The 25,078-nt window shown below is 58.6% G+C and overlaps 1 protein-coding gene across 9 annotated transcripts in view; it reads right to left on the bottom strand.

The window, feature by feature from the left end:
* Positions 1 to 20,463: 20,463 nt before the first annotated feature.
* HDAC4 (histone deacetylase 4) overlaps positions 20,464 to 25,078 on the bottom strand; it is a 273,236-nt gene continuing 268,621 nt past the window's right edge. For all 9 annotated transcript variants that reach the window (XM_077869460.1, XM_077869459.1, XM_077869461.1 and 6 more), the window contains one exon: positions 20,464 to 24,877. In XM_077869460.1, the coding sequence (XP_077725586.1) occupies positions 24,838 to 24,877 (40 nt within the window). In that variant the 3' untranslated portion in view covers positions 20,464 to 24,837. The remainder of the gene's footprint in view (positions 24,878 to 25,078) is intronic.

Here is a 25,078-nt window from a genome sequence, read left to right on the forward strand (position 1 = left end):
ACACACAGACACACACACACACACACACACACACCATCTCCATCTGTTTTCTTTTTCAGATAAAATCTATTTTAGGACAGAAGTATGCGTTCCGCTTTACCATGCTCGCCTCCCCCGGCGTTTGGACGTGGCCTCCTCCGTGGGTGGCTGCAGCTGCGGCCCCGTCCGTCCCTCCAGCGCGCTCAGAGCCGGGCGGGGGTCAGACCCTGGGGGCGCCTCCTGCTCTGGCAAGCCCCGGGAAGCCTCATAAATAAAAGTGTGCGAGCCCCGCAGGTGGCCCGCGGCTGTCCGGGGGGCAGGTGGGGGGGCCCCCACCTCCCCAGGGCTCCCAGGGCCTCTCCACAGGCCCACTGAGTCCCCGGGTGAGGCTTCTCCCCAGGGGCAGCGAGCAGACGCCCGGGGCTTGGGCCGCAGGGTGGTTTAGGGTCTCCGGCGAAGGAGACTCAGGGTGAGACCAAGGACCTGGTCTCCAGAGCTTCTCCACACGACAGGTGGGTCCCTAGAGGTCCCCGTAAAGGTCCGGGCGCCCTCCGGGGTGGGATGCCCGGGGAGGCCAGCAGCAGCCGGGGCACCCGGCCCTTTCCATCCCTCCTGCCCTGGGACACACAGCTCCGCAGGGCGGGAGCCTTGGAGGGAGCCGGGCTCTGAGTCAAGGTGGGGTGTTGTCGGATACTGGCAGGATTCGCTCGACGCTGGGAAAAATCAAGGGAAATAACAACGACAACAACAAAGAGCTTCGACAACAAAGAATGGAGGAAAAGAGAAGAGTGGCCTGGGCTCCCCAGGAGGAGCGTCTTTCCCTGTGGACGGGAGGGCTGCTGCGCACCCCCCCACCCCCCGCCCTGGGCTCTGCACACACCCCAGGGTGCCCACGCCGGCGGGGCTGCCTGCGCCCGAGGCCTCGCCATGCTCAGGATGCCCTCGGCAAGGGGAGAAGAGGATGCCCCCACCCCCCCGCCCTGGAGCTAACAGAGCTGGTGCAGGTGCGTCGCCAGGCCCCTGGGTCCGCGGGAGGTGCCAGCCCAGCCCTCAGCCACCGTCGAGCTCTCGGTTTCCAGTGTGAGTTGGTGTTTCTCAATCTCTCGGGCTCGAGCGCCCACACGGCTGCTGGCGGGCCCACGGCTCCTCCTGCGTGGCCACCACCTGGGGGCGGGGGCGGTCCTGCCGGGGCGGGGGTGGCCTTCGGCAGCCCTGGAAGCCCTGCTCCCCGGGGGGGGCCGGGGGGGGCCGGGACGCCCCCCCCTCCTTGACCCCGGAGAGCCTTTATATCAGAACCAGATGTTTCCCCGCAGAGGGGAAGGGCCGGGCAGGGCCACACTCGGTGGCTCGGGGGGCGCAGCCTTCAGCATGGGGGGCCGGGGACGCCGCGCTCAGGCTCCTTCTCCTGGCTTCCCGCCGCCGCCCTCCTCGTCACCTCACCCACAAGCCTCCCGGCTCCAGGGCGGCCTCGCGACCTCTCAGCGGAGCTTTCCCGGCGGCCGAGTCGGCTCCCGGTCGTCCAGTAGCCAGATCCCACTGCAGCGCGCCGCTGGGAGCCGGGCCGTGGGTCACAGGGTCAGGGGTGCTGGCCAGGGCCCGGGAGGGCTGTCCTTGGTCAGAGGCTCCCCAGGACGGGGCTGGCGGGCCTCACAAACGGCAGGTGAGCCGGTCCCCTCAGCCTGAGCCCCCTCTGCTCATCCGTCCGTCCATCCGTCTCCAGCGTTCTCCAGGACATGGCAGCTCTGCACCAGCGCACAGAGCCCTCCTGCCTGCATCGCACACTCGCAACAACCTCCCCCCCCCCAAGCAGCCCCCCTCGAGCCGGGGCGTCCTTCCTCGGGTATCACAGTCGGGCACCTACTGCGCACCCCCTGGAGGTAAGGCGTCCTCCCCACCCTGGGGAAGGTCGCTCCTGCTGGAGGGGAGCCTGTGTGCGGGCGCCGTGTGAGCACGGAGCCAGCGGGCCCCCAGCGGGTGCACGACGGACCCCTGGGTGCCGGTGTGAACGTCCTGCCTCTGGGTTGGTGCCTGGTGTGGCCGCTGCGGGCCACACGTGGCCATTGTGTACGAGAGCGTGGCTAGTGTGACTGAGCGTGGCTGCGTCTTTCATTTCATCCCCTTTCTTTTTCTTTTTTTTTTAAGATTTCATTTATTTATTCATGAAAGACGCAGAGAGAGAGGCAGAGACATAGGCAGAGGGAGAAGCAGGCTCCATGCAGGGAGCCCGATGTGGGACTCGATCCCGGGTCTCCAGGATCACGACCAGAGCCAAAGTCAGATGCTCAACCACTGAGCTGCCCAAGTGACCCTGATACCATGAAATTAATGGAATAAGACATGATTAGATTCTTTATAGTAACTAAAGGGAGAAAATTATTTACTATGATTTTATTTTTATTTTTTTTATTTTTTATTTTTTTATTATTTTTTTAAATAAATTTATTTTTTATTGGTGTTCAGTTTACCAACATACAGAATAACACCCAGTGCTCATCCTGTCAAGTGCCCCCCCCAGTGCCCATCAGCCAGCACAGAGCGCGTACTTCGTCTCAGACGTACCGTTTCACGAGTCATCAGTTCCGTCCAACCCCTGGTTACTTTGGGTTGAATCGAAATGGCCGCGTGTGGCCCATGTACGCCGTGCATCCCAGAGCAGGCCCTGGGGGACCCACAGAAAATGCCACAAAAAGGTCAGAATCGAGATGTGTTTCAATGTGGGATTTAAAATTTGTGAACGCCCCGCGAGATGCGCGAAGGAAATTGAGACCTGCTGGTGGAGAATGCCAGGCGTCGATAGACGATTGATGGAGTCGAAGCATCCATAAGGGACCAGGCGTCACCCAAACATGAGAATGTCCCGGGCGGCGGTTAAGGACCCGAGCTCCCGGCTGCACTAAGGAGGCATTAGACACCGAGGATTTGAAAACCTAAGTCTGCACGTTAGGCTTCCCCCTTAAGAGGCGCGTGCGGGTGAGCCTCTTCCCGGAGGCCACACTCAACGGACGGGAGCTGGAGCTGACCTCTCAGGCCCTGGCCAGGTCATCGGAGGACAAATCCCGAGGGATCTGGAATGGAGGGGACGGGGTGCAGGCGGCAGAGACACCATTTCGTGCAGGGAAGCATTTTGTTAATGAATCAATAAGCCCGTTGCAGGGATCCCTGGGTGGCTCAGCAGTTGGGCACCTGCCTTCGGCCCAGGGCGTGACCCCGGGGTCCCGGGATCGAGTCCCATGTCGGGCTCCCTGCATGGAGCCTGCTTCTCCCTCTGCCTGCGCCTCTGCCTCTCTCTCTGTGTTGCTCATGAATGAATAAATAAAATATTTAAAAAAAAATAAGCCCGTTGCTGGTGTTTCCTCAAAGTCCTTTTCCCCAAATAAAAGGCCTCATCAACATGCTCATGCCCTTCCCACTGCTGAGGAGGCTCCGCGCGCAGAGGTTCCCATGGAGAGGTCACGCCCGCAGAGCCCATCTGTGAAATGGGGGTGGTGACCTGCCCACCTCCGGGCGGGAGCCCCAGCAGGTCCGTGGAGCCTGCCTCCGTGGCCCGCTCTCCGTGCGCGTTCCCTCCGTGGGGCGGTGCCGGGCCAACAGCAAAGGCACAGGGGCGGCCTCCACGCGTGATGGAGGGCGTTTTTCTCCATAGGCAGCAGCTCCTGGGGGTCGGCCCCATCGGGAAAGGTCAATGAGCTAAAGGCCACCCTGCCCCTTGCAGCTTGGGCTTGGGACGCGACTCTCGCGGCAAGTAGAGGCTGCAGCGCCGAGGACTGTGGGGGCACCTGGGTCTGGAAGCGTCCCCAGCCGCTGGGCGTCCTGCCCTGTGTCCTCCGGCTGCAGCGGCTTCCGGGACCGCGCCCCGCGGGCTGACCTGGGAGGCCTGGGCAGGGGGTGCAGCTGGGCGCCCGCGGCCGAGCCCTCCCAGCAGCACCGTCAGCACCTCCTTCCTCACTCGGGCTCCTGCCTCTCCAGGCCTCGGACGGCTGCGGTTTCCCGCCTGGAACCCCGACGGCCTCCTCAGCGGAAATGGGGTCGGAGCCGCTGACCGACTACTGACGCCCGCACTCAGACCGTGACAGAGACTAGAAAAACGGAGTGGTGGCTTTGCCCGCGTGTCCATCTCACGGAGAAGTTGCCTTTTTTCTTTTGAAAGATTCATTTATTTATTTGAGAGAGAGAGAGAGAGTCGGAGGGCATGCATGTGAATGGGAGCGGGGCAGGGGGTGCAGGGGGAGAGGGAGGGAATCCCAAGCAGACTCCGCGGAGCGCGGGGCCCCATGCGGGGCTGGATCTCACGGCCCTGAGATCCCGACCTGAGCCGAAGTCAGGAGTCACACATTCCCCGGACTGAGGGACCTGTGCGCCCCACGGAGAAGTTTTCTCTTACAACACAGTTTACGCTGGGGCATGACCGATGTGCTGTGGCCGCCCCCAGCGCGAGGGTACAATTCCATGGTTCCCAGCGCGGGTATGGACCTCTGCAGTCACCTCCACACTCCAATTTCCAATTAATTCCCAAGTGTCTTCATCACCCCGAAGCCACAGAGCCCCCCTGCCCCGTGCCCCACTGGCAGCCCATCGCTGCCCCGCACGCGCGGCCCAGAGCAGCCAGCCACACGCTTTCTGCAGCCACGGATGCGGCTGCCGTCCTGCACGTTTGACTGGGTGGGGTCGTGCACCACGAAGTCTTGCACGGCTATTGCACCAGGTGTGATGGTGCTGACGCTCGGGGGTGTCGTGCGTGCGGCCGGACTCCGTCCCGTTGACCCCGGCTGGTACCCCTCGACGGCGTCCCACCCCAGGCTTGCCTAGGCCCCAGGCAGTGGACACCTGGGTTGTTCTCAGTCTCCAGTGGAAAAGCCCCCCGGAGCCATCCCTGCGAGACGTGTGCGTTCATCTCTCGGCATCGTACCAGCCCGATCTGGCTCCCACGACAAACTTCGCACAGACCGAGTGGCTCATCAACAACAAGCATTTATTTCTCAAAGTCCTGGAGGCCAGGAGTCCGAGATCAGGGTGCTGGTGGCTCCCGGTCCACAGGCGAGTCTTCTGGCCGCGGCCTCCGGTGATGGAGGGGGGACCGGGCGCCCGAGGCCCCTTCACAAGAGCACTCACAGGAGCCCTGACCCCATCCCGGAGGGCTCCCCGTGGCGACCCCGCAGGACAGGCCCCGCCCCCTGACACGGTCCCCTCGGGAGTCAGGAGCTCAACACCCAGACCACAGCGGGAAGGTACCTAGGAGCGGAGCTGCTGGGCCACGGGGCAACGCCGTCCCTAACGTCGTAGAGACCCGCCAAACCATTTCCCAAAGTGGCTACACCATTTTCCAGTCTCACCAGGGACAGGGCCGTCCCAAGCGACATTCCCGCTGGTGAAGAATGAGGGTCCCCATTTCTCCATCTTCTCATCGCGTGTGGTTGCCCGTCTCTTGGGCGAGAGCCTTGTGAGTGGACGCGTTTCCTCACGGTGGTTTTGATTGTGTTGACCTTAACGGTCAGTGATCTTGAGCACCGTCTCGTTCTTATTAGTCATTTTGTGCATCTTTGGTGAAATAGCTGTTTATAGCTTTTTAAAAAAGATTTTATTTATTTATGAGAAACACAGAGAGGCAGAGACATAGGCAGAGGGAGAAGCAGGCTCCCTGCGGGGACTCCAATGCAGGACTCGATCCCAGGACCCCGGGGTCACACCCTGAGCCGAAGGCCCAACCACTGAGCCACCCAGGAGCCCCCATTTATATCTTTTGCCCATTTTAAGTTGAATGATCTTTGTATTGAGTCATAAAAGCTCTTTAGATAAACCGGATTCAAGTCCTTTACCAGATACATCATTTGTATAAATAAATCGTCCCAGTCGGTGGCTTGTCTTTTCATTTTCTTAATGGTGTCCTGTGATAGGGAAACATTTTTTGACTTGGTGAAGCCGTTTATCACATTCTTATTTGTATGGGTCACGCGTTTGGTGTCAAAACGAGGAATGCGGGGATCCCTGGGTGGCTCAGCGGTTTAGCACATGCCTTTGGCCCAGGGCCTGATCCTGGAGTCCTGGGATCGAGTCCCGCATGGGGCTCCCGACATGGAGCCTGCTTCTCCCTCTGCCTGTGTCTCTGCCTCTCTATGTCTATCATAAATAAATAAATTAAATCTTAAAAAAAAAAAAAAAAAAAAAAAAAACGAGGAATGCTTTGCCTCAGTCAAGCTCCCAAAGATTTTCTTCTGTGTTTTCTTCTCAGTTTTAAGTTAGGTCTACGATCGACCTTGAGTTAATTTTTGGGCGTGATGTGAGGTCCAAATTCACATGCGTGATGTGGGGCCCTAGATAGCCAATGGCCCTAGCCCCGTTGGTTGAAAACTCTCTTCTCTCTATTGCATTTCCTCGTCATCTTTGTTGAAAAAAATCAAGTGAGCATAAATGTAAGCATTTATTTATAAACTCTTCATTTTTATTTCACTATCTATACGTCTAACCCTGGGCCAATAGCCTAGTCATGATTAGTGTAGCATTAGAGGAGTGGCGTAAGTCCTTCTAGCTTTGTTCTTTTTCAGAACCGTTTTAGTCATTCTGAGTCCTTTGCATTTTCAAATAAGTTTTACAGTCAGTTTGCCAATTTCTAAAAAAAAAAAAAAAAAAATTCTGCTGGGATCTTTATAGGATTTCATTGACTCTATAAATCAATTTAGGGAGAATTATGATCTTGAGGATATTGAGTTTTCCGATCCATATACAGAGAATGTTTTTCCAATTATCTAAATCTTCTTTAATTTCTCTCAGCAATGTTTTATAGTTTATAAGTTACAAGTCTTTGCATTTCCTTTGTTGGATTTATTCTTAAGTGTTTTTATTCTTTTTTTTGAGGCAATTGTGAATGGGATTGTTTTAGTTCCTTTTTCTGATAGGTTGCTGTTAGTGTATAGAAATACAAATGACTTTTCCATGTTGATCTTGTATCCAGTAACCTTGCTGAACTCATTTATTAGATTTATCAGTTTCTGTGTATTCCTTAGGATTTTCTGCTATGTCAGTTTGAATAATGGCAATAATAGTTTTACTTTTTGTGTCCCAGTGTAGATGCTTTTAGCTTTTCTAGCTTTATCTCATTAGTTAGAACCTCTAGTCAATGTTAAATAAACAAGGAGAGAATGGCTATCCTTTCCTTGTTCCCAATCCTCTATGGAAAGTGTTCAGTCTGTCACCATTGAGTATGATCTTAGCTATAGGATTTTTAGTGCCCTTTATAGGAATAAAAAAGTTCCATTCTATTCCTAATTTGCTGAGATTTTTTAAAATCAAGAACACGTATTCTATTTTTATTAATGTGTTTTGTGTGTGTGTATTGAGATGATCATGTTTTTTTTTTGTTGTTGTTTTTTCTCTTTATTCTATTAATGTGCTGTATTAGGGCCTTGGAAAGACTCGCTGCTTTCCTTTAACACACTCACACAGAACACTTTAATGACAAGAAGTGTTGGTTTTCCCCATCTCAAGAAATTCTGTGACACCAGCTGGGTGATCTACAATTCAATTAAATTTTGACACTAATGAGTCCATACAGACCCCACAGGTTAAGGACTCGGTCCCATGAGACAGACCCCTCCCCTTCAGATGCCAATCACAAGTCCAAGTTGTCACTTGTGCTCCTGACTGGTTTCTTCCTCAGGTTTGGTAGTTTGCTAGAATAGCTCACAAAACTCAGGGAAATACTTATTTTTTACTATAAAAGGATGTTATAAAGGATCGAAAAGAAGAGATGCATAGGGAGAGGTATGGTGGAGGGGGTGTGGGCTTCCACGCTCTCTTCAGGTGTGCCACCTTTCCAGTATCTTCATGTGTTCAGCAACTTGGAAACTCTACAAATGCCACACTTTCAGGATTTTTATGGAGGCTTCAACACATATGTGATAATGGATTGTTAACTCAATTTGAAGCCTGCTCCGCTCTGCAAAGAATGGAGGTGGGCCTGAAAGTTCCAAGCTTCTAATCATAGCTTGATGTTTCTGGGGATCAGCCCCCATTCAGGGCTCCTTGACCAAGGGTTGACTCATTAGAACAAAAGATGCTCCTGTCATCTAGGAAATTCCAAGGGCTCTAAGAGCTCTTGGCAGATATTCCTATTATTCAAGAAATTACAAGGTTTCTGGAAGCTCTGTGTCAGGAGTCAGGGTCAAAGATCAAATATTTGCAGGAACTGAGAGCAGAGACCAATACCCATATTTCTTATTTCACAATTATGCTGATGGATTTTCAAGTGTTAAACCAACTTTGCATTCCTGGAATAAATCCTAATTGGTCATATAATCCTTTTTATATGTCACTAGGTTGCATTTGTTGATATCAAAGGTCTTGGAGTTTATGTTCATGAATATCAGTCTGTAGTTTTCTTGTGACATATTTTCTGACTTTTGTATGAGAGTACTACTGACCTCATACAATAAGGATTGCCCCTTCCTTTATTTCCTGAAAGTGTTTATGAGGGATTAATACACTTTGTTAAATATTTGATATGATTCACCAGTGAAGTGTTTTTGTGGGAAGATCTGTAATTACTAATTCTTTTTTTACTTGTTATAGGCCTATTCACTCAATTTTAACTTTTTAATAATTTATTTAATGTTATAATATTTGTAGTATGAGTGGGGTTTTTGGAAAATTATAAATGTTAATAAATACAGCAAGCAGAATATTCAGCTGTTACTATATATTTATATTTGTTTCCAGTAAAAACTAGGAGTGATATTAATACCAGCAATATGCCAATTACATTATAAATAAAAATGAGTATACAAAATAATGTTTGAGTCAAATGAACTGAATAGAAAATAATACAAACACATTTATGAGAATCACCCAAATTACATGCATACCAGATACACCAATAGTGCTGAGTAGTATTACCAAGGGAAGAGAATCCAGAACAATCTTCAGAGGTTACATGGAGTCGTGCAACAAGTTAAGATGCCAGGAACCCTAAAGACGAGGCATTTTCCTACCTGCCTAACTAGCTGAGTCCAGAGACTGTGTGGAAGGCTAAGGAATGGTGAAAGGCAGACTGGAAATCCCTTTGTTTGAAGTATGTGGAAATAAGCTCTGCTTAAGGAAGGATTCTTGTTTTAAGCATATGGCTGGTCTGCTCCTCAAGACGTTTGTCTGATTTTAGACGCAGTGGGACAAGAGATTGTAGCAAAACCTCCAAATAGTAAGGATAAGTCCATCTCCACCCCAAGTCTCTCTGGATATGGAGACAGAAATCTGTTATTCCTATAATCCAAAGCTCAGACACGTCTCCCCTCAAAATGCTGCAACAGGAGGTAAGCCAAAACTAAGTAGAGCTACAGGCGAGCTCTGCTCCAGCTTGCTTCTTCTTTTTTTTTTTTTTTAAGATTTTATTTATTTATTCATGAGAGACACAGAGACAGAGAGAGAGAGAGAGAGAGAGAGGCAGAGACACAGGTGGAGGGAGAAGCAGGCTCCATGCAGGGAGCCCGATGTGGGATTTGATCCCGGGTCTCTAGGATCAGGCCCCGGACTGAAGGCGGCGCTAAACCGCTGAGCCACCCGGGCTGCCCCCAGCCTGCTTCTTAAATGGATGTGGTGAATGGAGAAAAAGAAGTGCCTTCTCCAGAGAAAAATAACATGACCTCAGACTCTATGGTTCTTTTATGTAAGATGGCCCGTACACAATCAAAACTTACAAAAGAGATAAAGAAACAGGCCAGTGGCACCTGCATTCAAGAGAAACAGCAGCCAATAGAAGCAGACCCTTGGATAATCTAACATCAATGGTAGAACTTAGACAGGGGCTTTAGTATAACTATATTAAATAAAATAGAAGAAAAGATGGACAGAACGAAAATATGGGGAAATTTAAGAGAGAAATGAAACAAGTGTTTTCCAAACCATACTAAACAGGGAGGCAGGGAGCGTGGTGAAAAGAGGGAGGGGAGCGATTCAAGGAAAGTAACACCACTTGCCTTGCTCATGCAGCTGGACCTGAGGAACCCTACCCCAGTCCTACTGGCTTCCCTCCTTTTGACTGCCAGCGGGGGTGGGGGCGGCTGTCTTGTCTTCACATCCAACAAGCCCTCTGCTTCTCCGGATGTGGAAGGTGGCATTCAGCGATGCCCTGACAGAGCTGACCCATTATTGTCTGCAGTGGTTACAGTCATGCCCTCCCTTGGGCAGAGGTTCTTCCTTCTTCCCCTCCTTTGTGAGTTACCCTCCCAGGGAACTAAGCCTCTATTTCATAAAAAGACCAGACTGCATTTATCATAGATTTACCACCAGGCCCTGGGAAACTATACCCCCCAGGTTCCCTCACACCTGCTGTTCTGGATGCAACCTAGGCTGAGCCTACTTGTAAGGACTCAGGTGAGATTTGGAAGGCAGAGGAGATGCTGTGGCCACGGCATGCAGGGGTAGCAAGAATGTATGTCCTGGTGGTCAGAATCCACATCTCAGTGTCTGGACATCAGCTTGGAAGTGAAAGGCAAACATGGCTGAGGTAGGGGTGTTAGCAACAACCGGTTCCTGGTCTTGGTCTTGGCTTCTGGTGGGATGTCTAAACCAACAGTGCAAGTGGAGTCCTGATGGTCACCCCACCTCCTAGGCCTCAGCGACTTAAATTTCATTGCATCTGCTAAATCCTGTTCTGCTTTTTACACCTGAAACAGTTTCTATGAACTGTGGTTGACACATCCCCCTCGTGAAGAATATCCTTGCATATCCTTGGTAGGACCTCGCTACGTGGCCACAGCCACCTGGAAGGGAGGGTGAGAAATACAGTCCTTTAACTGGGTGCATATGGCCCCAAATACAGTAGTAGTAAGAGAATGGAATGTGATCCCAAAAGATCCTGACAGGCTGGAACGGACACCTGCAGCTACAGAGCTGAGATGTCCCAGGGGCGGGTCACACCCTGCCCGTGAGAGTTCCTGGCTCTCCCTCCACCAACTGCTGGTGGACCTGGGCAGGCAAGCAGGCCCTTGCGGGCTCAGTTTCCTCATGGTGAAAAGGACAAGTATATCGGTGCCCTGGGGCCGCCACAACCAAGTCCTACAAACTCGGAGCTTCAAACCACGGAAATTTATTCTCTCCCGGTCCTGGAGATCAGAAGTCCTAAATTAAGGTTTGGAGGGGCTGCGGTCCCCTCGGCTCATGACCCCAGTCTCTGTCTCCGTCTCCTCTCCACATCACCATCTCTTCTCTCTGCCATGTGTCTCCCCGGGTGTCTCCGATAAGGACACTTGTCACTGGATTTAGGGTCCACCCAGCCAACCCAGCACGATCTCACCTCAAGATCTTACTTCATGACATTGATAAAGACCCTTTCTCTACACAACGTCACACTCAGTTTCCAGGGAAGAGAACGTGGGCATGTCTTTGTGTTGGTGACCATTTAACACACTGTAAGGTCTGACAACAGGACCTGTGGTTGGAAACATGGTGGTGCTGACACAGTGTCTTGAGGTCCCCTGCCTCCGTCGGGTCCTGTCGTCTCTCCAGCTGCTCCCTCTCAGCTCCCGTCACCCTCGGCCCCTCATGATCTCATCCAGGGTGGGGCTGTAAGTGCGGCGACGTGTTGCCTTGCTGGGTTCCTCTCGAGCTCTAGACTTGAGTATCTGGGTGTCTGTCTGTCACCATGTCCAACTGGAAACCCCACAGGTAAGGCAAGATCAGCTCACTGGAAGTGGGGCTCTCCCCCTGTGCTCACTCAAGGATGGCCGCCCCACCCTGAACCCCTTACCTGCCCCGCACAGAAGTCACCAGGAAGCCCACCCCAGTGCTTTTTCTTTCTTTCTTTCTTTCTTTCTTTACATTTATTTTGAGAGAGAGAGAGCACGAGCTGGAAGGAGAGGGAGAGAGAATCTCAAGCAGACTCTGCGCTGAGTGCAGAGCCAGACTCTGGGCTCCATCCCACGATGCTGAGATCATGATCTGAGCTGAAACCAAGAGTTGGATGCGACGCTCAACCAACTGCACCACCCAGGTGCCCCCACCCCATGGCTTTCCAGATGTATCCAGCATCTGACTGTGACCGCAGTTGGGCTCTTGGGCGGACAGTGATAGACATGAGGCAAGATCCAAAAGTCAAAGACACAGGCCGGACTTTCCTGGGGCTACAGCTGAAGGGGACACAGCGCCCACCGGAGCGGTGAGGCTGGCCTCTTGCATAGAGGCCCTGCTTATACAGGGAGCCCCCCACCAGGGTTCCCACCAGGGTTGCCCCCGGGGTTCCCGCCAGGCCCCAATATGCTAATGAGGAAGAGAAAAGCACCTCCTCCTGGTTGTTGATGCTGGCAGGCAATGGGGGGGGGTTGGAGCCTCTGCTCATTTCTGCATCAACGGGGTGTAGCTGGGCTGTGTCTCTAAGTCCAGCTTGTCCCCTAGGCCTCATCTGGCTCTGCCGGGTGGGAGAAGCGGGTCCCCAGTAACAGCCAACAGGAGGTGCTTTCCACTTGGGGCTTGTTCCCGTGGTTCCCAAGTATCTCCCAACCGTGCATCATTGCCTCCTCGTGCACCTGCCCCGGGGCAGCCCCATCCCTGGTCCTCTGACTGCGCCCCGCCCTGCCCCGTCCACACCGCTCTCAGCAAGAACACACGGCACGCCCCTAACTACAAGTCAGGCACCTCTCTTGTCACAGGTACTCCAGGCGGAGCTCCGTTCCACGGGTGAGATTGGGACCTTCGCCCACCCGGCTGCCCTCCCGACCTACCCCCCAGCCCGCCTCCCGCAGCCTACAGGGCCCTCCCCGGGGTCCCCAGCCCCTCGCCCTTGTGCTACTGCACCGGCCCGAGCTCTGGGAGCCTGTCCCACAGTCAGACCCTCGCTGCCCCCACTTGGCTCTGCATTTTCTCCACCCGGCATGCCTCACCTTCCAGCGCACGAGACAAGTTCCTTTCCTGTTCTGTGGTGTGTGCCTTCCCATCCCTGCCGGAACGTGAGCCCCTCCACCGACGTCCCTTCACCCATCGAGAGGCCGGCACATGCTGGCGCGGAGCGCAGGGGAGTTGGCGCCTCGCCGTGGGGCCATCAGGAGCAGAGCCACCTCGGGGGGCCTCCCTGCCTGGGAAGGAAGGGGTGCCCCGTGGGGTGGTGGGTGCCTGGGGTCCCCCGGGTCAGCGGCGGATCGAGAACTCCACCCGGGGCTGTCAGCACCCTTGCGATGGTGAGGCGTCTCCTTCTACAATTGTCCCCCGATTTTGGGGAATCGGATGCCTGGTGTTGGGAGCTGGGGTCAGGGCTGGGGGACCCAGGGCGGGCCTGCGGACGTGGCTGCAGTTCCGGGCAGCACCACCAGGTGGCACTGGGGCTGCACAGGCCTCCCCTGCAGGGCCCCGGGCGGGTGGGGGGCGTCCAGCAGGCCCCCCAGCGGCCCCAGTGCCCCCCCAACCCCAGACCCCGTGACCTCCTCTGCCCTGGGGTCTCTGAGGACGAAGTGTCTCCAGACCTCAGGGCACGTCCACCCGGTCCCTCTGCTGCCCCCTTGCCCTGGGCAGAGAGGGGAGGTCCCAGGCCCCAGCCCCGGGGGGCAGAGGGGGGATGGCCGCGGGGAAGGCAGTCCCCACACCTGCTCCTGGCAGGACTTCTGCGGATCCCTCCGGGAGAAGGGACCATGCGTGAAAGTGACCTTCACACGAGGTCGAGGGGACCGAAAGCTGCCAGGAGCCGATGGCGTTCATCTCTGTGCCCCGAGGCCGCAAAGGCAGCTCTGTGCCCCAAGCCAGCGTTTCCGGGGGACTGGGAGGAATTGGGGTTGGCAGGCGCCGCGATGCCCGGGCCCAGGAGGGGTGGCGGAGGGCGGAGGCCGGGCCGTCACAGGGACACACGCGTGCCAGGCTGCGCGCCCGCGCCTCTGCCAAGGGCCTGGCAACTTCAGAAAGCGGGGCGGCCGCGCGTTTCCCCGACGGCCCTGAATGCACGGGGTTGGCCGCATCCTCAGGAGGCCCCCCGGCAGGTGTCGGGGCCCCGGTCACCAGGGTGGCAGGATTGTGGCCAGCGTCCCTTGGCGGACATGCCCGGTTGGCCACCAGGTGCCCGCTCAGTGCCCGGCAGCGCAGTGGCTGTGGGACAGGGCCCTCCTGGGTGACCCGCAGCCTGGCCGGTGGGGCCGGGGCACAGACCTGGTCACCAGGCAGGCCCGGGGCTCTGGGGGCGGCCCCCGATGCCCTGACTCCCACCGGCCGCCCGCGCCCATCGTGTCAACGGGGCCATGACAGCGCCCGCGGCCTCGCACCGTGGCCCCCGTGTCTCTGCTCTCCTGTCTCTCAGGACACTTGTCATGGGTTCATCACCCACTGCTGAATCCGGGGTGATCTCATCGGGAGATCCTTGTCTTGTTACACCTACAGGGAACCCTTTTTTCTTTCTTTTTTTTTTTTTTAAATATTTTTTTTTAGGTGAGAGACAGAGAGCATGAACAGAGGGAGAAGCAGACTCCCTGCAGGGAGCCCGATGTGGGGCTCGATCCCGGGACCCTGAGACCATGGCCTGACTGAAGGCAGATGCTTCACCGACTAAGCCCCCCCCCCCCAGGCGCCCCTAGGGACCCTATTTCTAAATAAGGTCACGCTCACAGGTACGTATGGGGGGTAGCCGTTGTGGCCACTTCACCCGCCCTGCGGTCCCCGTGGGAAGGGGCTGGCTGTCCTCAGCTCCGCCCAGCCGGGGCCGCAGCTGGCTCTAGGACGCGCCTGGCTGCGGGAACATCGGGGCTCAACCCCCCCCAACCCCTGCCCACCATCCCCAGGCCAGCCGCTCACCGCTCTGCCCGCAGCAGCAGCCCCTGGCCACCTGGGGCCAGAACTGGCCTCCCTTGGGGCCCCTGGGGGCTCAGTGGTGGAGCATCTGCCTTCAGCTCCAGGTGTGACCCCAGGTCCTGGGATCGAGTCCCGCGTCAGGTTCCCTGCAGGGAGCCTGCTTCTCCTTCTCCCTCTGCCTGTATCTCTGTCTCTCTCTCTCTCTGTGTCTCTGTGTCTCTCATGAATAAATAAATAACATCTCTAAAAAAAAAAAGAACTGGCCTCCCGCTGGGGCTACGTGAACCCGCGTCACCCGGTCTGCTCCCCAGGGGTTTGGGCGCGTGTCCCCAGGGAAAAGGGGCCTGGTCACTGCCGGGAGGGGGCCTGCGGCGCCTGGAGACCTGGGGACAGCCCAGCGTCCCCGGGAGGCGCTGGGGGCAGGGGCGATGCTGAGGACCAGCCAGGACCCAGGGCAGGCAGTGCTGCGGGGGGAGGCCGGGAGGAGCCTCGCCCATGGGACCCAGGTGCCGGAGTCTGAACCCGGCTCGTGTAGACGAGAGCCCGTGTCCTGTGCCCGAGCGGGGTCGGGGAGAGCTGAGCAGACCCCGGGCAGGCTCTCGGAGGCAGGGCTCCCGGGCGGGAGGCCAGGGCTGGGGAGGCCCCTTGGGCTGGGCCGGCGAGGAGGGGCGCGGCGGAGAGAGCACAGCCGAGAAGGGGGGAGGTGTCTGCCCGCAGCACCCCTCCCTCACCCGCCCCCAGCGCCGTCAGCTGCTGCCCTGGGCCCGAGGCCTTGGGTTCCGCTGTCTGGTCCACGGAGGACGCGTATTTCCCCCTTCCCAACTCGTGTCGCGGCTGGCGGCACCGCAGGGTGTGGTCACGGGGTCTGGGCTCCCCAGCAGCAGGCCTGGGACCCTGGTGTCCCCATGAGGCAGGCGGCCGGGCAGGGGAGGCACTGAGCAGCCTCGGCCGGGCCAGGGCGGGCCCCAGGTGCCCCCTCTGTCCCGGGGGTGGGGGTGCAGGCTGAGGGCTGGGGCCTCCAGCAGGGTGGGCAGCGGGGGGATGAGCCCCTTCCGAGGTGCAGGAGCTCCGGGCAGCGAGTCCCAGAGGCCACGGTGCCCCTGTCCATAGGAGCTGCTTTTTAATTTTTATTTTTAAAAGATTTTAAAAGGTTAAACGATTTTTAAATTATTTTAAAAGATTTATTTATTCATGAGAGACACACGGAGAGAGAGAGAGAGGCAGAGACACAGGCGGAGGGAGAAGCAGGCTCCCTGATGCGGGACTCGATTCCAGGACCCCGGGGTCACGCCCTGAGCCGGAGGCAGGCCGCAGAGACCCCAGGCGCCCCCCAGGAGCTGGTTGGTGCGACAGTAACGACAGGCAAGAGCCATCGGGTCTCTGTCTGTCATCTTCAGGGGCCTAAGCAGGCCCAGGGTTGGAGGGGCTCCGGGACCTCCCGAACCCTCCGGCCTGAGCGGCTGCTCCAGGACAACACGGGGTCGCTGAAAGGGCCCCCCGTGCCGCTGGCGTCCCGGTGCTGCCCCCACCCCCGCCGTGCACGGAGCCGTGGCCCCAGCTCCCCCTGCACGCGGACCAGCGGCACAGGGAGGCCTCTGCGCTTGCAGGGGGAGCTCAGGGGAACGTGCTGGAAGACGCTGCGGTTTATGGGCTCCTTTGGACGGGCTGTCGGGGGAGATGGGTCCTGTGGGACCGGGGTTGGGAGAGGTGGCTCCACCGGGCGCGGGAGAGGCCGCAGCAGCGGAGGGGGACTCCACGGGGAGCTGCCGCCTTCCCGGGATGCGCCCTTGGGGCCCGTGCTGCCCGCGACCCACCCGACCCGGCCACGCCGCAGCTCCCCACACCCCGCACCCCGGCCCCGCGTCCGCACCAGCAGCTCCCGACCCTTAGGCACCTCCGTGTTTCCCCCTTTCCACGAGGTCCTGCCGAGACGAGCATCGCCATAGGAAAGGCGTTTTCTGCATTAGGTTCGTGGCCTTGGGATGGGTTCTCAGAAGTGGAATCAGCGGCTCGGGCACAGACGTTGGCGGGTCCTCACGAGCTTTCCCACGTCTGCCTCTGGCCGCCGACCCTCCCGCCAGCGCCGGCGTGTGGCCGCAGGTGGCCGCGGCATCCCAGCACCCGAGGGACACAAGCTCCAGACAGCGCTGCCCTCGCTGACGTCCGGGATCCGCACGAGCCTCGCGCTTCTCTGGGATCGGGCGGCGTGTACCCCCGCGGAGGCTCGTCTGCGATTCTGAGAATGAGCTTTGCACAGACCGGGCCAGCGGCGGCCCTTTGCTCAGAGACTTCGAATCTGCCGCTCTGTGTCCAACACGGGGACCGTTTGCCTCGCGGCCTGACCCGGCCCCGCCCTTAGGAACATTTTAGGGGCAGGAGTGGAGGCTGCGGGTGCCGGTGGTGCCCCGGGGAGCGACCACTGGAAAGCGGGAACAGGCCGGGTCCGATCGCACGTCGGGTGCCCCCGGGAGGCGGTGGGGCTGCGACCTCCTCCTATGGGTCGGGAAACTGAGGCCGCCCTGGTGCGAGGCCGTCCCCACCTGAGCCCTCTTCCCGCTGGAGCCGCGAGGCTTTACTGGGAAGCTCCAGGCCCCACCCTGCCCACCCTGGGCGCCTCCCTGGGAGCGGCTCCGGCTTCGGGCCCCAGGCTGGGCCAGGTGACCCAGTGGGGCTTGTCTGGGGTGAACCGGGCCGGCAAGAGGGGGCAAGACCCCCGTCCCCAGAGGCTGCTACTCAGAGGCGCCTGGTCCCGGGAGGGAGCCGAGAGGCGGAGCCCAGGGCGCTGGATCCCAGAGGACCTGCTTCCTGACCTGATTTTAGTGGGGACATTGGGGGCAGGGGGGGGACAGGGGCCCTCAGGTGCCCTCTGTTCCCTGTGGGTGGGCAGGGAGCCCTTGCATTGGGTGGGTGGAGCCTGGGAGCACCGCTCCAGGCTCTCGGGGGGAGGGACCCCCGAGGCCGAGCTGGGCGCCCCCTGCAGTGCAGACACCTGTGTGCATGGTGCTGGCAGGCGGCTGTGGTCCGTGGGTCCCGGTGTGGGCGGACACGGACACCAGGGATGAATACGCAGGCGGCGTCCGGGTGGCCCTGAGTTCAGGTCCTCCCCGGGCCTGATCCCGGCCAGGAGAGCTGAGGCCAAGCATCTGGGCTTTGAGCTTCTTGCAGTGGGAGCAGGTGTGAGGACACCCCACAGTGGATGCCCGTGGGTGTGGACACAGTGGGTGGAGCTGCCCGCAGAGCTCCTGGCCGCCTGGGGCCTGTCCTGCGTGTCCTCCCTTAGGAGGGGTGACGCCTCAATGTCCTCATTCCATCAATTTGGAATCCGGGCTTCCCCGCACAGCCGCCTGGGTGGCCCGGGCTGCAGCAGGACAGGCCCTGGGAGGTCACGCAAGCACCTGCAGGGGCGCCGCCCACGGAGCTGGGCCTGCCCTGTGCTTTCAACGGTGGTTCCCCATGTCCTCCCTGGGAACGCGTCCCCCCAGGGCAGAAAGGTGCTGTCAGGGCGGAGCCCCCGGTGACCTGACCCCGGCTGCTCTGCGGGCAGCCCCATGTGGGAGGGGAGCCGGGGAGCACCGTCGGCGGCCACTGAGCCTAGACTCGGGCGTGCGGACTCGGCCCCTGCGAGTCGCCTCCGTCAGAGCGTGTCCCGGCTGCGGACCACGGGCCCTGGAGCCACCGGGACCCTCAGCACTGGGGAGACGCCTCCTGCTTCCTCCTTCCTTCCTCCTTCCTTCCTCCCAGCTCGGCTCCAACCAAGACTCCGTTTGATGGTAAAGACGCAGAGTGTGAACGGAGCAGAAGTGAGTGAGGCCGAGGGCCGGGAGCCGCCCTGCCTCTGCGGCTGCTTTGCCGGCCACCCCTCCCGCGCGTGGTGCTCCTGCTCGCTGGGCAACGGGGGCCGGGACGCGCGGCTTGGGCCCTCGGAGGGGCTCTGGGCTGCGAGGTGGGTCCACGGCCCTGCACGAGGCCTCAGCGGCCGCTCCTCACCCCAAGCCCTCTCATCCCTTACGTGGTTTTTCCTTCATTTCTTCTTCTTCTTCTTTTTTTTTTAAATAAGATTTTATTTATTTATTCACGAGAGACACAGAGAGAGAGAGAGAGAGAGGCAGAGACACAGGCAGAGGGAGAAGCAGGCTCCATGCAGGGACCCGATGCAGGACTCGATCCCAGGACCCCGGGGTCACGGCCTGGGCTGAACGTGGACACTCAACTGCTGAGCTGCCCGGGTGCCCCTTTCCCTTCATTCCTGAGACACACCCTGGACCCGGGCCTGGTGTCTCTCTGAAGGACCTTTCTGTGTTTCTGTAACGAGCCAGCCTCAGTTTCCCCTCGGGCATCGCTGCTCCCCACGAGCAGACCTTGTTTCAGGCCGGCCTGACCCTGTGCAGTCTCATGGGGTGTTCCGGTCCCCGCCCCGGGTCTGGCATCACTTGGGGACCTCCCTGCGGATACGACTGAGCCCCTGGCTGGCTACCGGCACCACCTGAACCGCGTCACGCTCCCGGGGGAAAAGACAGGCCCACCGGCTGTGCCCGCGAGGCGCCGGGTGGCACCGCATCCTACACCTACCCAAGAGCACAGGCGTCGGCAGGTTGAGAGCATGGGCCCCGCGCAGGCCCTGGCGTGGATGCCGAGGGGCACCACTGCAGAAGTGGGGACACGGCCCCGGTGCGGCGGGCCCTCTGCTGCGGGGACCTGCCCGTTTCTGAGGCCAGATGCCCGGTTAGGTCACGTTTGAGGACCAAGGCTGGGCCTTCGGGGGTCACCTCCTGAAGCATGAGCCGCCTCCGAGCCAGTGTGCTGGGGGCGCCCTCGGTGGGGGGGGCAGGCAGCCCGCAGCTCTCGGCCAAGCACCTCTCTTAGCGGCTGCGTCCAGCAGTGGAGGGGGAGGAAGCCCAAGATGCGAAGACTCGGGACCTGCAGCAGAGGGGCGGCCCCGACACGGGCTTCCCGACTCCGAGGACCCACAGCGAGTGGGCCAAGAGGACGGTTCCTGGGGGCTTCTGTTGCACCCGCCGAGCTGCCGCTACAGGTCGGCATCTCGGGGACGTGGGGTGACCCTCGCAGGCTCAGAGCTCACGTCGTAGTGAGTGAGGCCCGGCCTCGGCGGGGTCAGCCTGGCTCCTGTGCCTCGACACACCACGGGGGCAGCGGGGGGCCTGGCGTGGGGCCGCCTCCCGGGGAGCGGCCTACATGGTGGAGGAGGCCTGCCAACGCCCGGCGGAGTGTGCCGGGGAGTGGGGCCCCCACGTGAGCCCGCAGACGGCCTGACCGGCGTCCGGCCCATCTGACCCACGATGTCCCTGGAGGAGTCGGCCCGGTGGAGGGAGAAGCCCGGCTGTGAAGCAGGAACCCACCACGAGGGGAGGGGACCCTGATGTCCACGGTGGGGCCAGGAGGCCGGCCTCCACCCGCCCGCCCTCCCAACCGGCCGTCACTGAACGTGGGGGCCCAGAGGGGTGTGGCCTTGGCTGGGGGAGCGGGGTGGTCCCTGGGGGTGGCAGTGGGCTGCTGGGTGGCCGAGGTGGGGTTTGCAGACCCGCCCCGTGGGGGGGCCCCAGAGTGTTTAGGGGAAGAAGATGGTGCAAGGACGGTGCGGTGAGGACCTGCCCACGGCACCTGGTCATGCAGGCAAAGGGTGCCAGGGGCCCAGGTGCGTGGGTCCCCGCGATTCCCGACCCGCCACCGCCCGCGGGGCCCCGGCGCGAGGCAGCAAGGACGCGAGCACACGGCAGGAACCAGAGATGCTGTTTTATTTACACCACAAGAGCAACAAGCTGTCAGATGAGGTACAAAACGCTGGACTCCGGGTGAAGTGGAGCGGAGTCGGCCGTCGGAGGAGGACACCGTCGTCGGGGGAAACCCGCCCACACAGAACAGAACGAGAAATGAGAAAACCGAGAACGAAATCTCCAACTCCACGGAGCAAAAAGAAAGAACCGCTGGAAGGTCCAGACGACCAAAGGGAACGGGTTACATTACAGAAGAAACAGGTGGCCGTCCCCGCGTGGCCGCGGCGTCGCGACCCGCCCGTGAGAAGCTCTTGGGTGAACGGGGTCAGCGCCCCCTTGTATATATTATATATATGTCTCAGAAACTGGAAAATAGCGCCTCCACTATGGAGCACACCCCCCCGGAACCCGGACAAACAGAAACCGTCCGCCTCCTCCGTCTTGCACGCGGGAGGCTCCGCGTCGGGTGGGCCGCGCCCACGGCTCCGCGCCGCAGGGAAGGGGCGGCCTCCGGTCGAGGCGGAGCGGGGCTCGCGCGGTCCACGGCTGCGCGGCGGGAGGTCAAGTCTTGGCCACACGGCACCCAAGGGCCACGAGAGTCCGCGCGGCGGTGCGTGGGGGCGCTCCCGGGGGGCCGCCGGCCGCCGCGCCCTGTGCGAGACCGAGGGGAATAAACGAAAACGGAACAAGACAGATGCCTCCGAGTCAGCTGAAGAGAGACAGGCAGTTCGCTTCGAATTCTGTGTCGTTTCCCTAAAACACTGTTTCCACATAAATACAATAAACTCTATTATTGGTATGTCACAAGTGCTAGATAAACTTTTCTTCTTAATATGACAAAGGTGTAAGTAGTCCTTTTTAGTTCTCTTACAATAAAAAGTACAATTTCTTAAGAATAAGTTCGGTAAGACGCAAACGTTTTCCCCCTCCCCCACTCTCCTTCAAGGTTTCGTGTCGTTTTACAGAAAAATCTCCATCTTTTGTGTCTGCAAATGTCGTGGGAGGGGGGGGCAAAAAAAGGCATTTTTTTTTTCTTCTTCCCCAAAGCTGCCGAGTCTGGCGTGCAAAATCTGTGTACAATATAAAGACATGCCGGTCGTACAGTCCATGCAACCTCCAGGTGTAGGAACTTAAAAAAATATATTCATATATGTTTATATATATATATTTATATATGTATCAATGCCCATAAAACGCACGGGCCCGAAAGTCTACAAAAAGAATGGAATGAGCACATGGCTGTGACCAGTAAAGAAGGAATGTTCTGATCGAAAAGTAAAACCAACAAACTCCGCCGGCGGCGTGGCCTTCGTGTCCGAGCCACGCCCGACGGTCCTTCCTCTGGAAACAGACTTTTAAAACAAGTGGAGAAAAACCGAAACACTCTGACCCAGTGGCCCTTCGGAGCCGGGGCGGGGGTGGGGGGCGGCCGCCTGCTGGTGGGGCTCGGGCACGGCGTGGCGGGAGCCGAAAGGGCGGGCGCCGCGCGGCCCGGCGGCATCGTGGGGTTCCCCGCGAAGGGACGTAAAGTGCTCGCTCGCTGACCCCTGGCCGGTGCCCCCGAGGCCTTTGCAAAAGAAGAAAAAGGCTAAAGGTGCCGGGGCCGGAGAGGGGAGGCGGGACGGGCGGACCCTGGGGCGCGACACCGCCGTGGGCCCTGGCGGCCGCCGGGAAGGGCTGAGTGTGTCGTCAAAGAAAAGAAAAGGCTACACGGTAATGCTTCGAGCGCGTCTGTGGCGCTGGAGTGCGCGGACAAATCCACGTGCCGCCAGCGTCCCGGCCGGGGTCGCCCCCACCGACCACCCCTCGGCCCGTCTATGGTGAAAAGCGTGACGTGACCGCTTCCTCCCTAAGAGCCACGGGCTGCGGGGTCGGGGCCGGGGGCCGGGCCCGCCGCCGCTCTGCACCCCCCGGGCGGCCGAGCTGGCTCCCCGCGCCCCCAGCTCCCGCCAACGTGGGCCGCGGAGCAAAGAGGGAGGCCGGGGGGGGGGAGGAGGAGGCCCCAGGCGCCCCAAGACCCTTGCCAGCCTGCTCTCGGGCTCCCGCCCTGGGCCTGACCGCCAGCCGCCGCCGACCCAGCCGATCCAAGGATCTGGATTCGTTTGGCCCACAGCCCGGCCGCATCGGTCTCCTCCGGAAGCTACCCTGGGTACGCGACCGATCGGGGACCTGGGCCGGGGCTCGCTCCCGCGGGGGCACCGGGCCCGGGCATCCTTTGGAATGAAACTGGTGGCTTCAAGTACAAAGTGGCGGGCGGTTACCGTCAGGGCGGCAGGAACGAAGACCGGCTGGCCGGGAGGACCCGGGGCTGGCCCTGCAGCTCGCCAGGTGGCAAGGGCCCCCGGCTCCCCGCGGGCTCGGGCCCCAAAACCTGGGGGGGTGCAGCTCCCGGCCGTGCGGCCGTGGCGGGAAAACCCCGCGCACGGGTGGGCCTCGCTCCGGCCCCATGCAGTGCGGACATGCTGTAAAAGGTCTTTGGAAAACAATTGAAAACGCGTATCCCGACCCCGTGGTCAGAGAAGTTTAGACGGGAGTCCCGCGGGTGCCGGAGCCCCGGGGCGTCAGGCGGGCGCCCTGCGAGCCTCCCCACCGCCTCCTCCTAATACTCCAAGGAAAGCCCCTGCTCTGGACGCAGCCGCCGTGACCGCTCGGCCCCCTTCCCGCGCGAGCTCAACTTTCTGGAAACAGGCTGACGGCCGTCCCGTGCGCGGCAGAACGCTGCTCGCTGTACAAAAATAAACGAAAATGAAAACAACAACAACAACAACAACAATAATAATAATAATAAAAACCCTTTAAAAGTTGTTTTTTTTTTTAAAAAAAAATGTACAAGCAAGAATTTAGAAAGAAAGAAGTTTTAGACATTATTACCATTCAGGAAACCGCTAAATGGCGAGAAAAAAAAAAGTGTAAAAGTTCACAAAACAATGCTTATTCAGGATCTCCTTGTGAAAAATTCATACAAAAATCAACAGCAAATTTATATCCTTTGCTATAAAAACTCATTAGGTACATATGTGCATGGAGGCTCGGAGCGGGAGGGGGGGGTCCTGTCCGAAAGGAGCAGAAGGAGAGCGCACACCTGCCAGGTAGTTGCCCAGTGGCGAACGTGTTGGCGATCTGAAAGCTATCCAATCCGGAGTTCAAAAATACGTGAGTTTCAAACGAGATCCCTTTCCATAAGCACCTTGATGTCTGATTCACAAGTCATTCATTCGCCAGGGACCTTTACGATCTGCATTTATTATATATATATACTTCTTTTTTTTTTTTCTATAAATGCATTATAAATATTTTATCAAGATTTCATAAGAATCAAGTTTCTTAGCTTGGAATACATTGGAATATATATTATACATATATATATTTATTTATACCTAAAATTTAAGCAATACTTCATGCTACTTGCTTTTAATAAAAAGCATTCCGATCATAACACTGGAAGTGTGCCTAGGACATGCTTCACGACCAAATGGAGATGCTCAATTGTTATAGGATGTACGAGAAAAAGAACACTTTGGATTCGTTTAAAATTTGTTGGACTTCAAAACCCCCAACAGTATTTGCCACTTTGCTGGAACTACCTCTGTTCCTCTTAAACAGCACTAAGCAAGCCCGCCCCGCCCCGCCCCGGGCCAGCGCGCAGCCACAGGAAACTGTCCCACCAATTCCTGCTGTTTATTTTTTCTTAAGGCATTGTTCCTCAGACGTCAGAAAACCCAGCCACAAAAATCCATCAGAGCAATAAAAAAAAGGCACAAACTCGCATCTTCCGATGGCTTCGAGAAACCAAAGCCAGTTCCCGCAGGCTCACGTTTCTGCGTGTGTCCCGTCTTCCCCTTGCACGCGCGCCCGCTCCGGCCCCCGCCCGTCGCGGACCCCGCGGCCCCGTGGGCCCCGCCGCGCCGCTGGGGCGCCCGGTCGCGGCCGGAGCCCAGAAAACGTTCTCTCGAACAAAAAAAAGAAGCTACAGGATGAGTCGAGTGGTTTACACGGAGACTGTGGAATTGTGGGTAATAATCAACTGTGAGCACCAGTTTTCATCGAGTCCGTTTTGTATTATTAGATCTTTGATTTTTCGTTTTCCTTCCCTCGTGGCCACGAAGTGGGCAGCTCTGCCGCGAGCCGCCACAGGCTTCCTTCCTCCGCGGCCTCCGTCGAGGGAGCCGAGAGCCCGGCCTCGCGTGTGTCTGTGCGTCTGCTCGGCCGGCGTGGGTCCCGGTCCGCGCTGGGCCGCCCCGTCGGGCAGAGGCCTCCCGCTGCTGCTCCAGCCGCGCTCGCTCGCGGACGCGGGCAGGCCGCACACAAACGGGAGCCGCTCTTGGCGGAGCTTCAAGACGGGGACAAACAAACAAGAGACCCGCAGCTCGGCGGGCGGCTACAGGGGCGGCTCCTCTTCCATGGGCTCCTCGTCGGGTCTGCGGCGGCGCCGGGCGAGAGACAGAGGGCCGCGGCGTGAGGCCAGGGCCACCCGGAGGGCCGCCCGCCCCTGCACCCCCCGCCCCTGCCCCAGAGCGAAGGCTCTTCGAGGGTTCCCACGGGCCTTTCACCCTGGAAAGAGGAGGCCCTGCAGCCCGCGTCCACCGTGGGGCCCGGCACCTGCCTGCCAACCCGCCATC

The sequence above is a fragment of the Canis aureus genome, chromosome 24 (assembly GCF_053574225.1).
Source record: "Canis aureus isolate CA01 chromosome 24, VMU_Caureus_v.1.0, whole genome shotgun sequence".
In the NCBI taxonomy this organism is placed as follows: Eukaryota; Metazoa; Chordata; class Mammalia; order Carnivora; family Canidae; genus Canis; species Canis aureus.